The following is a 12,335-nucleotide window of genomic DNA, read 5'->3' as shown; positions in this document are numbered from 1 at the left end:
TGCCAAAGACAACCTTGCTCTTTCTGAAAATAATATTGACAATAAAAGCTTAATGAAAATAATCTCTAGAAGGACTCACTACTATCTGACAGCACTCCACACAATCACAATTTAGTAAAATAAGGAAAGCGGTCAAGACTAAAGGCTCTGCCAAACCCCATTGAAACAGCAGAAGCTTTGCACAACAATGTACAGAATGTAAAAGGACAAGTGTAAAACCTTTCTGACAGAATTCAAAGTCTGCCGGACCACCTGTGAGGACAGCGGGAGCCTCTCCTCAGGAGGCACAGTGCAAACTGACAGATTATAAGAAAGAGGTCAAATGTTTGAGAGTGAGCGGCAAGGAGGGGAGACAAGCTTGAAATTTCACCTCTTATCTGAACCCTGTCCACTGGAGAAGTAAGAATTGGTCTATTGAGCAGCTAATGTAACTGCCTCTCAATGGTAATTATTTCAAGTGAGTGTTAATCTCTTTGCAGCATGTGATTTCCACATGCTTGCCAGTCCAAGTGCTGTCATTTCAGCTATTCCAGATGCTAACTGTGCATTGTGTGAGCAAACCTTCATGACTCTGTTCATCAAACTTTCAATTTTTTCTTGAAATATGATTAAAAAAACATTTAAAAGATGGAATATTTTTTCTGTAAGTCCTTTAAAAATACTCCTTCACCACATGAATTGATTATTCCTAGTTTGTTGGATTTTTAATATGCATTCTTTCAGCCAAATTCAACCCTGTGTGTTTTATTAACCTATAGCTGACCCACCACCGAGTGTGTGTTAATTTTAGCTATACCGTATTATGTCTCTTGAACACCCGCAGACATTCAGCCTTTAATGGGCCACATGCTGCGACGCTCTGTGGTGGATATCTGAATTTGGGGGAAGGGGCGGGGGTATGCAGACAGCTTGTAAAGCTGACTCTATGAGATGTGGTGTTCACCAACCCGCCCCCCCTCCTCCTCCTACCAAAAAAAAAAAAAAAACATCTCCTGAGGGATCAGACCCCAACCACTTCCATATGGTCTTTAAGCTGAAGGGTGCTATGATATACAGTCAGTTTTCGAAAACTACCTGAAACACAAAGTGGCCTCTATGAGCATGTGCGTTACTGAAGGATGCTTGTTATTAATGTTAAGCTTGCTTTTGGGGGGGGGGGGGGGGGGGGCTCCTTTCACCTATGCTCTGTGTTACATTTAAAGCTAATAATAAAAGCAGAAAACATCCTGTTGCTTTGCAGAAATGACTTCTTTTTGAAAAGGTTCTCACTCATATAGGTACAAATAAATGAGACAGGGGCTCTTAGGTAACATATCTGGGCCCAGATGGCCAGAAACCTCAATTTTCGCCACACTTTTCTCAGTGGTAGCAATTAGAAAAACATGTGAAGCAGGATGCCAAAACAGAACTCAATTGCAACCTACAAACAGACGCACCAGCTGGAGTGGAGAAAGCAGCACTCCTGGTTTGGGAAGACAAACTGAGAGTGAGCTGTCCAGCGCCTGTGTTAATGATGGGGTTCCGGACGATGGAGTGTGTATTGATTACAGGATCTGTCTAATGGGCTGTAACTCTCAACAGGGCGGCCAAAAGAGTGTCCTGCCCCCAAACTGTAAACCACACAACCCCCACAAATCCAACACACGACATTTAAAAGCCGAGCAGGGCCCAGTGGCTGTCTGAGGTGCAGTTATTTCAGCCTCGGTTCAGTGATGTCACCAGAGACAACAGCGCCTTTAAAACCTCCTCCTTCTCTTGTAAAACTGAGAATGCTGCCATGTTGGCTTGGTTCTCACTGACTTTAAGTATTTTTTTCTCATGCATTGAAACATTTTGGAAGGAAATGTAACTTTCTTTCTTATTTTTGTTCACAAGAATGTTTCAAAACTCCAAATATTTTTTTTGTTATGTGAAAAAATACATGACTCACCACGAAATATAAGGGTTCCTCACTCTGGCCCTTGAAATATTAACTTTGTTTAATAATACACCATTTTTAATCACACAGCAATTCGATACAGATACTAATTTTCCATCTGATATCTATAAATGCTAGTAAAGGTCTATGCACCATTCCTTCCCGGGGGTCAAATTGGACAATTTGCATCTAGTTGGGCTAATCTGAACACAAAGCTCTTTGTGTTTATTTTATTTAAAAAGAAATACCAGCATGATGGATTTTTATCAACATTATGTGCACTTTTGTTGCATTAATTGGTGTCAAATTATTTATAGTATATCACAAAATAATTCCAGGTATCTAAGCTCATGTTTTTCGATGCTTTCCCAAAGATTTTCCACATGTGACACCAAAAGAAGGAAATTAACCCTTCAATACTCAACTGGATAAATATCAGTTCAGGTTAAATTATCCTGCTGCAGCTTCAAAGTTCTATGTTTAATAGCAAAAGCTGTAACTTTACATGGTAAACATAATGAGCACCCACCAACAAAATAATGAAACACAAACTAGTTTTAAGAACATGCAAAAGCCTTTGATCTTCAGGTGGTTATAGGTTGGCGCCAGTTATTGACAGTGGAGCGCCATGAGTGTGTGAATGTGTGTGTGCATGGCTGAATGGTACTCAAGGACAGTAGTAAGCCCTTTACCATTTAACAATGGTTCAATTTGTGTTTTACATGGCTCAAAACTGACAGTTTGGAGTTCTAATTTGAAGATTGGGAAGACAGCTTTCTTCAGCTAAAATACCTTTTTTGAAGATTTTAGAAATGGTTAAACCAGCAGCTGTATAGCTCAGCTGGTTAAGTGCAGGACTGGCACATGGGGGTGCAATGAGCTTCATCCAGTGTGGGTCCTAAGGCAAGACTCTTGCCCAACTATGTAGACACAAGGGGACCCAAGTCTGAGTCCCCCTGTCTCGGTCCCCAGCCTGAATAAAACACTGTCAGTAAAGGGCATCTGGCCTAATAATCTCTGGCAAACCACCTGTGCAAATTAGTGAAAGCTGATTTCCTGTGGCGACCCCTGAAGGGATATGACGAAAGGTGAAGAACAAGAAATGGTTACACCCCTGCTTTTGCCCGTTTTTCTAATCAAGATTCAGGAAGATAATAGAAACACACTTCAAGCAAGGTAAAAGACTGAACAAAGAGAGGGAAACTATTTCCAATCATCTTTTACTTTATTGGTTACTAAAAACAGTTTGAATCTTCCACATGAATCACACACCTTTCATCTGAACCCTATAAAGAACAACTGGTTTGAAGCAAGTTCCAGGCCGCATGTGTGTGTTAAGGGAGGTTCCAGCCTTCATGCTTTGTGATATTCACAGCATGTCCCCATATGTAACAGACTTTAACTAAACTTTGCTTTGTGTTTTGTGCTAAAAAGGAAGTCAGCTGCGAAAAATCACAAGTTTTCATTTAAACCTTGGTAAAATAAAAGCCTAAATCTGTGTCACACAGACCCTTCGTGAGTTTTTCTACTCTGCTCCCAGTGTGTGTGGGAAATTGGAAAATACCAGAAAAGGAATTTGTCAACATGCATATCAACAGCTAAACAGCACACACTGAAGAAAAACAGAAGTTGCCAGAACTACAGTACACAGCATGTCCCACTAAAGTGGTTGGTAGTCAATTTCTGAATAATGTTCACTCACTCAGACTTTTTGAGTCTGGTCTGTCAGTGGGTTGATTTTTGATGGGGATTTGGGAAATTGTTCTATGACTAAATCCGAGATATAAAAAATGTATTGTTATAGTTCCTGGTGGAATATACATGCTAAACATGGATACTTCTATATTTACACGTGTTATAGGTGTGCAATACAGTGTATTGGCTTGAATAACCTTTATTATCAAGGTAATTTGCAGGAAGGCATGACCTAAACTAATCCCACCAAACTTCTTTCTGGTGACATCAAAGTCGTGAGACACCCCATGGTTTTGGTCTCAAAGTTTTCATGGAAGTACCAACCCCTTTTTGATCCAAAATGGAATCAAAATTTTATGGTCCTAGAACAAATTCTGAGTGACTTACTGTAGAAAAAATTAGGGTCAGAAGAGTACTGACCCAGTTCACTGACTTGGTCAGAAAGACCAATTAAACATCCAAAAGGGGCATGTCATGATTAACCACAAACTTATTCAAGTCAAACACAAATACCTAATAACAAATATATTGATTAATATAAATATCGATTTAACTATTATAATTTTTAAAATGAGATATTTTAAAATGACTCAGCTGCTTCATGGAAATACTTAATTAGTATAAAGTGATTTCCAGAGAAGACAGACGATGGTATTAAAAAGTGACCCCGCATATTTTATATAAAATGTCACTGTGTGTATCAACATTGTTTTAAGTGATTTCCTTTGTATAAGCTTAAGAACATTGTGCAATGACTCATTCTGCTAGGTGCTGAAAACTTTGGGGGATGTATAGGCCCTTTATCACCAATTTTGGAAAACCTTTATTCGATAGTTATTTTGCTTTTATTTGATTTTTGTGTTAGGGTTTATCCTTTAGGGAGGCAGTTTAGCTCAGGTGGTAGAGCAGGTCATTCAACAACCGAAGCGTTGGCGGATTGATTCCCGCTCTCCCCAGCCAGCTGTCGCCCCCCGAGCGCAGCCAGTCTGCAGCTCACTGCTCCCCCCAGGGGATGGGTCAAAATGCAGAGAAGATTTTCCCAATTGTGGGATAAATAAAGTATCAATTATTTATGTATTTATCCTTATAACACAGCTGAGGACTATTTTCTTTGCATGAACTGAGTATATCAGGTAGAAAAAACAATAAAAAAAGGACTTCTTGCAGATCATAAGAGTTTCAGCATATCAACCACATGAAACAATGCCATGATTTGTCACCAGTTAACCGAAAATAAGGGACACTTTTGGTTTTCCTGGAATTAAAATCCAAGAATCCAAAACAGAGATAAAAAGAAGTCAATTTGGATTTCTGTCTTTGGTCAAGGTCAAATAGGTTTTGTTTGGGCAACAGCTTGTTCAACCACTAATCTGTAAACCAAATCTGTGAGTGGAATTGTGATTTAGATCATGTTTTGCAGTTATATCATATGATCTTCTGGCCAGATGACCTCTAGCTGAAGTTGCTGAGACTTAGCGACTCATTAAAGAGTTCAGAGTGTGCAGAGAAAAAGATATGATTAGAAACTCTTTTGCAGGAACAGAAGCTTAAAATGCTTCTAAAGTTGCTTTCTTCCCTTCCACAAAATGTTGCACAAGAATTGAGGGTTACTGTATTTACCCAAAAACAACTCAGCAATTCAAGCTTCCACTCTACTTCTATTGTCAAGTAACTTAATATTTTTTTAAACAGAAAACATTACCAACACCACCAAGAAAGATTTGTTGCCTCTGAACCAACGTTCAGCTTTTTCTTCATTTTTTTTTCTGTTTAAACAGCTGTAAAAATACTTTCATGATCCATTCTGAATTCAGTTGTAACAAACTGACCCAAATTTTCTTTTGCTGCTATGCTTAGACAATTATAAGTGGATGGGAAAGTCATCTAGAGATTTCATAGTGAATTAACATCTGTGGCTTTGAGAACAAGCGTTTTTTTTCTACTCAAAACACTTGTCGGCAGCAGTCCTGCAGCTGTCACAAAGTCCTGAACTGTTACAGGGCGAGGCTGAAATATGGACTCCCCCTACTCTTCCTCTGACTGTCTGACTCTCTGCAAAGTGGGGATTAGGCACAAGTGCTGACCCAGAAACGAGACACATCTTCACGGGAACTTCTGCAGTGACATCAAGCCAATTCCACATACTTTTGTGTTCCCACCAAAGCACATCCAGTGCTCCCTGGCAGGGAAAATATCAATAAAAATGAATAAAATGACACGTGCTCTTCATTTTACGGACAAAAGGGAAGGAATTTTTTAATCTGGATCAATGATTTGAGTAAAAAAAAACAATTTCAAGCTTTCTTCATTGCTTTAGCACACAAAAAGTCTGCAATCCATCCACCCTGAAGTAGAGACAATCAACAGGAAACCTGCCAAAACGTGGGCACGTTCCAGTTTGTTGTAAGCCAAGTGACAATCTCTACATCTGCCCACGCAGATCGTTTCCTCTAAACACGTGTCTTTGCGACGTGTGGGCGCACTTGCTGGATAAGAAGCGGTCCAGTTGCTGACATGTATTTGCTCTGGGGTCAATCTAGTTGCACAAGGAGGTATTGTTAGGAAGTCAGGATCCAAAACACCCCGTTCAAGACTGCAGCTGAGTTAATATTACACATTACATCAATCTCTTCTATAAGAAAAAATATCCCCGACAAGTTACGTTTTCAGTTCTGCTCCCAGTCGATAGGATTGTTCTTGTTCTTTTTTCCAATACGACTATACTTTCTCTTGCTGCCATCTCTTGCTGCAAAAAGAACATCAAACTTCCCACAGCTAAAGAAGATATGGCATCCGCCAAGTTGGGACAGATCAGATGCTATGTTTGATTCCAAAAATGTATCCATTCAGTGAGAACTAAGAAAAATGTCTTATTAGATGTCCTGTGCAGCATTGTAAATAAAGCTTAAGGAGGTTTGCAGGGGGTTGATGTAAGTCAGATCTAGTAGGAGGAATGGCAGCTTGTTGTTGGCTCGAATGTCTCATATCGTTAGTAGAGAAAGAAACAGCAAACCGTTAAAGCATGACTTGAATTCTCTGCAATAAATGTGATTCTAGGTTACTTGTAAAATTTTAAGATTCAGAATTAAAAATAGCTTTTTATGTCAACATGTTATTTCAGACTGCAGGAAACAATAGGGGGTCATAAACATAAAACTTCAGGGTAACTGTGGTGTGCCCATATTTATTTCAGGACCCGTTTGGAGAACAGGTCTACAACTGTTATGACTTTTCTCATCAACTTTGAGGTTAGCCAGACAGATCTTTAAAATCAAATAAGATCTGCACTCTATACCGCATATAATCTGTTCCGAGAGGGAATTCCTAATTTACTGCTGGAATCTCCTGTTTGTAATTTAATTATTTGGCAGTTAGTAAATCCAGCAAAGCTGCAGTCAAATAAAAGACAAATCAGTTCCACCTACAATTATAGGCCGATGTCAAAAAGAAGCCAAGTGTTAAATGCTGGTAATTTTCAAGCAAGAACTCAAATGAAAAGTAAAAGGCAAACTCTGTGTGATGAACACCACCGTGGGGCAATAAGACCCAAGAAAAACTTTCATTGGGCAATTACACTTGACAGGATGGTCATTAGCATCCATTTAGAGTGTTGTTTTTCAGCTTGAATGCACGACATTGTAAGGCTGTCAAATTTTACAAGTCCAGACTGTTAATATGCATAATGCATGTCTGCCTAATTGTGATTTTGCATAGACTGGGTGCCAAAAATTAGGCTCAGCGAAGAAGAAGAAAGAATTCCAAAAATTTCAGTTACGAGACAGAACAAACGACTTTCCCTTTCCAAGTAGATTCACTGCTGGTTTGTAATGGTGCAAAGAAATTAAGCTTAAAAACAGGACCAATGGAAGTCTCTTTGTAATGTATTTTTTTTCTCTGTTTAGAGTAAACACTGAGAATTCTGGGTTACACCGTTAGGGTGAACTTACGTTTTATGCAGCGGTTGGTTCCTGGAGCCACTGCCCAACCAGAGCAGCACTGCTGTCCGCCACAAACATTAGGCCTGAAAAAGAGACAATATGTGTCAAATACACTCATTGGCCACTTTATTAGGCTCACCTGTCCAACTGCTCGTCAAAGCAAATTTCTAATCAGCCAATCACATAGCAGCAACTCAGTGCATTTAGGCACGTAGACATGGTCAGGACGATCTGCTGCAGTTCGAACTGATCATCAGAATGAGCCAGAAAGTGATTTACGTGACTTTGAATGTGCCATGGTTGTTGATAGCAGACGGGCTGGTCTGAGTATTTCAGAAACTGATGATCTACTGACATTTAAATGCACAACAATCTCTAGGGTTTACAGACAATGGTCAGAAAAAGAAAAAGATCCAGTGAGTGTATGCTCTGTGGGCAGAAATGCTTTGGTCTGTAGAAGAGCATCTCTGAACGCACAACATGCCCAACCTTAAGGCAGATGGGTTACAACAGCAGAATACACAATGGGTGCCACTCCTGTCAGCTAAGAACAGGAAAGTGAAGCTACAATTCACACAGGCTCACAAGAACTGGACAATAGAATATTGGAAAAATGTCTGGTCCATGAGTCTCCATTTCTGCTGCGATATTCGGGTGGTTGGGTCAGAATTTGGCATCAACAACATGAAAGCAAGGATTTATCCTGCATTTTATCAACTGTTCAGGCTGGTGGTGGTGGTGTGATGGTGTGGGGGGTATTTCTTGGCCCACTTTGGTTCCCTTAGTACCAATTGAGCATGGTTGCAACACCACAGCCTACCTGTTGCTGTAGGTATTGTTGCTGACCATGTCCATCCCTTTGTGACCACAGTGTACCATCTTCTGATGGTAACTTCCAGCAGGATAAGGCACCATGTCATGAAGCAGGAATCATCTTAGACTGGTTTCTAGAACATGTCAATGAGGTCACTGGACTTTAATGGGCTCCGCAGTCGCCAGATCTCAACCCAATAGATTACTTTTGGGATGTGGTGGAACGGGAGATTGGCATCATGGATGTGCAGCCGACAAATCTGCAGCATCTGTGTGATGCTATCATGTCAGTATGGACCGAACTCTCTGAGGAATGTTTCCAGAACCTTGTTAAATCTATGCCACCAAGGATTAAAGCAGTTCTAAAAACATAAGGGGGTCCAACCCGGTAAAAGCAGGGTGTACCTAAAAAAATGTCCAGTGAATGTACATATGTCTTCAAAATCTTAAAATGTTATGGTATTGTGAATCTCAAGAAAAAATGCTGTTGCAGTTCTTCAGCAAAGTCTCTTGTGGCGTACTTGTAATTATGAACAATTTTGAGATTATGGTATAACTAGACTTTAGTCTTTATGAGTCAGCTAAGATACCGGCTTAACAAAACTCCATGAGAAAACAGATAAGTAATCCTAAAGACAAAGTTATTTTAACATTAAGGGATTATGTGAGACAAATGTGACAGTAAAAAAGCACCCAGTACCCTTCTTAAATCACTCTTTGGACTCATCTGTTGTTTAATTCACAGCATGGTTTAACCTATAATCCACTTTAGTAGCACAGACCAATTTCTGTAGCAAGACAGATGGAAAAGCACCAGACCACAAGAAAATCTCCGGGGCAACACTCAAAGCGCTGCCATGAATCTGCGTCTCATCATCTTTTGACTAAATATTTCAGTAAGTGGATGTCTGACTCATGGTGATTTGATAAGATAACAGGGACTGACTCGTTGACCTGAGTTTGGCTGCATTCATTGGATGCTCCAATTATTAGTAAGGCATCACAGGGGTAACGTCAAGTTGGTCAGAACCCTCGTGCAGGATAAACTTTGACATAAATCAAGCTCTCAAACCCACGCCAAAGACAGTGGGATTTAAGCATGTAATAGAGACTATTTTTGTGCTCTGGGCTACGTTTTTATGCTGATGACTCTTTGTTTTTACATCTGAGCTTTTAGGATCAGTCCCTGACCAAACAGGTGTGCAGAAAAAAGAAATGTACCCATGCAGGGTCATGTTTGGTGTAAAAGATGCCAAACATATTCAGGACTGCCTGTTTTATACAGTAACTGAGTGAGCTGAGTGGGAATTACAGAAGAAAATGTGTCACGCAAACACTTTCACTAACAAGCAGCAGATGATTCATCTGCCCTGCAACGCCAAACAGGAGGAAGCGGTTGCAGACAGGCATTAAAAGATTAATCAAATTCTTTGAAGTCACTATGCATAGTAACAAAAAGGCTGATGGAAAAACTTCTTTTAGACTTTGATAAAGCCAAAAAACTGAATTCATTCAATGGTGGGATGTTTATTTTTCATTATTGAGCAAGCCATTCACCTTGGTCTAATAGTAAACACAGATATTTTTTGTCCACGTTACTTGTAGCAGACAGGTCAAACTTGAACAAGGTGCAATTGTGAGAGCTTTCATTGATGTTTTGATTTGAAAAGGTGATGGATTACACCTTTTTATAGTGCATAATGTAAAATCATTGTGAAATGTACACTGAAGGAGTAAATGCTGGTAACTTTTCCAGCTGTTTTGATGTTTCTTTTGAGTCCAGTACCACAAAAGCAATTCAGAAGATTTGAGCTGCCAGGTGAGGGGTCAGAAGCAGGTCATGAACTGAGATATGGTTGATTTTTGGACACTATAATCAACAAATTATACATAAAATGCATGGTTTTACAGCCAACAAATTAATTCTTTCTGTTTTCTGCATCAGAAAATTACTATATGACACACATATTTATACATCACTGTCTGCACCCCAAGGTGGCCTATGAAAAACCTCTGATTATTGTGTAAATACTCCGCCTTTCAGTGAGTTTTAAGCTTTTTTATTAGAAGCAAAGGAGGTTGGATGCAAAAAAATCTTTGTTTAATGCAAATAAAAGAGATCCTATATGGAAACAACCCATCACTCTGTTAGGATTTAGAAAAACTGAGGAAAAGAGGGAGGGAGCAGAAAAAACAGGTGTTTCTGATCATTGTGTGAATTTGCTAATGTTCTCCAGCCATAGCTCCAACATAACACACTACAGGTACCAAACCAAATGTGCCATGCATTAGTTACACAGACAGGCCTCAGCTGTCATTGCATGTCCACTTACAACCCCTGCAACAAATTATGGACATTCAAAAACTGAACAACTCTGATCATATTTTGATCTATTGTAAGAAGATTTCCAGTGGTCTTTCAATTATTATCATGCCATTTTAGTCAAAATTAAAAACCTGAGTCGTTTTTTACGAGATACTTTCTGCAGAGTGGTAGTAGTTCATTAGAAATTTGCCTCTGAGTTGTCGGTATGCTTGTTGGCAAGGAGTAAGCTTGCCCCTACTTCCAGAAATTCCTTTGTTTACTATTTCTTCTAGCTTACAGCCCTTCACAACCCCAATTTAACATTACTAAATGGGGTGTAATAGTGGAGCTATCAAGTTGTACAGTTTTGAGCCAGATGCCTGCTCAGACAAGAAAAAAGAAGTAGTTCTAGCGATCTACAAGTGGATGCATCAGAATAGAGCGGAGCAGGGAGCTTATGGCTTGCCTTACTAACTTCTAGGTCACACCTACAGTTTTGTCTGCTCCTGCTCTTAACAGTTTGAAGAAGAAAAAAAACAACCCAGAAATGCAATTTTAGGCTTAACTGTCTTAAAATATGTCCTCCATCCTGAAAATCTTCACAAGGACATGATGTTTAAAACTCCAAAAACCCCATTTTAATAGGAGTTGGTCTTTATGACTAATTAAAATGTTTAGAATACATTGTGTTTACTTTCTGCATTGTCTGCTGGTTGTTATTTTTTCTTTGTGGAACAGATATGACACTGAAAGACAGAATACAGAAAAATAGCCATCACATAACTAAAATAATAATATACTATAATCCACCCAATCAGAGTCTAACGGCCACACTACAGTAAAACCACGTGGACTCATACTGGCTGCAGTAAAACAACAAACTCCTTGACTGAACTTTCAGGACCAGAAATGTGGATGTCGCTTTTACCCTACGAGTCGCCTGTTGGCAGAGCTGATCTTGCTGCTCTGCCTGCGGTTGACTCTGGTCCTCTGCTGCTGGCTCTGCGGGTGTCTGACGGCGCGCTGTGTGTCATCTCTCGGCGCAGAGTCGAGCGCTTCCCGGGGAGTTTTGGATCTGTGTCCATCCTGAGGTGATGCTGCTCTGGGAGAGAGGAGCGGGCTCTCGGACCCCGGTGAATGTCCAGTGGATGAGAACGGGTGACCTTGACTGATCCCCGGGGACTGCTGCCCCGTTTGGGCGCCCTCTTCCCTCTCACCTGTCGTCTCCTTGTGAGCGCCGCCAAGGCTCAAGAGCGCAACAGCGACAACCACGAAGACAGCAAATCCTGCATGGCCCATTGTTTTTGTTTAAATAATCAAAAAGTTTTGAAAGATCAAATAAATTTATCAAACGAGAAATAATATTCAAATTGATAAGTCAGCTGGAGCTCAAAAGGGGGGCATCCTTTCCCAAGGATGAAAGAATACCGGATACCTCTTCATAATGCCAGACTTTAAAATATATCTTCAGAGAGAGATGATCACTCCAGAAGTGTGGAAAGAATCGCCCTCACTGCTCCGATCGCCGATTTAAAAGTGTAATTAAAGCCAACGTTAGTCCCTCTGTTTTGGTTTGTGCCAGAACGAGACGGGCACGCGGACTGCAGGGCTGCTGAGGCTGCGCTCCAAATGAGAGAGTTTGATTCGTGCGTCCATGAATATCACC

The 12,335-nt window shown here is 40.2% G+C and overlaps 1 protein-coding gene across 3 annotated transcripts in view; it reads right to left on the bottom strand.

Annotated features, from left to right (window-relative positions):
* Positions 1 to 12,335, bottom strand: part of ltbp2 (latent transforming growth factor beta binding protein 2) — an 83,215-nt gene extending 70,880 nt beyond the window's left edge. For all 3 annotated transcript variants that reach the window (XM_023951596.1, XM_023951598.1, XM_023951597.1), the window contains exons 1-2: positions 11,598 to 12,335; positions 7,561 to 7,634 (exon numbers count right to left, since the gene is read on the bottom strand). In XM_023951596.1, coding sequence (XP_023807364.1) covers positions 7,561 to 7,634; positions 11,598 to 11,968 — 445 coding nt within the window. In that variant the 5' untranslated portion in view covers positions 11,969 to 12,335. The remainder of the gene's footprint in view (positions 1 to 7,560; positions 7,635 to 11,597) is intronic.

The sequence above is a fragment of the Oryzias latipes genome, chromosome 22 (genome assembly GCF_002234675.1).
Source record: "Oryzias latipes chromosome 22, ASM223467v1".
In the NCBI taxonomy this organism is placed as follows: domain Eukaryota; kingdom Metazoa; phylum Chordata; class Actinopteri; order Beloniformes; family Adrianichthyidae; genus Oryzias; species Oryzias latipes.
This window is presented reverse-complemented; position numbering and strand designations above follow the sequence as displayed.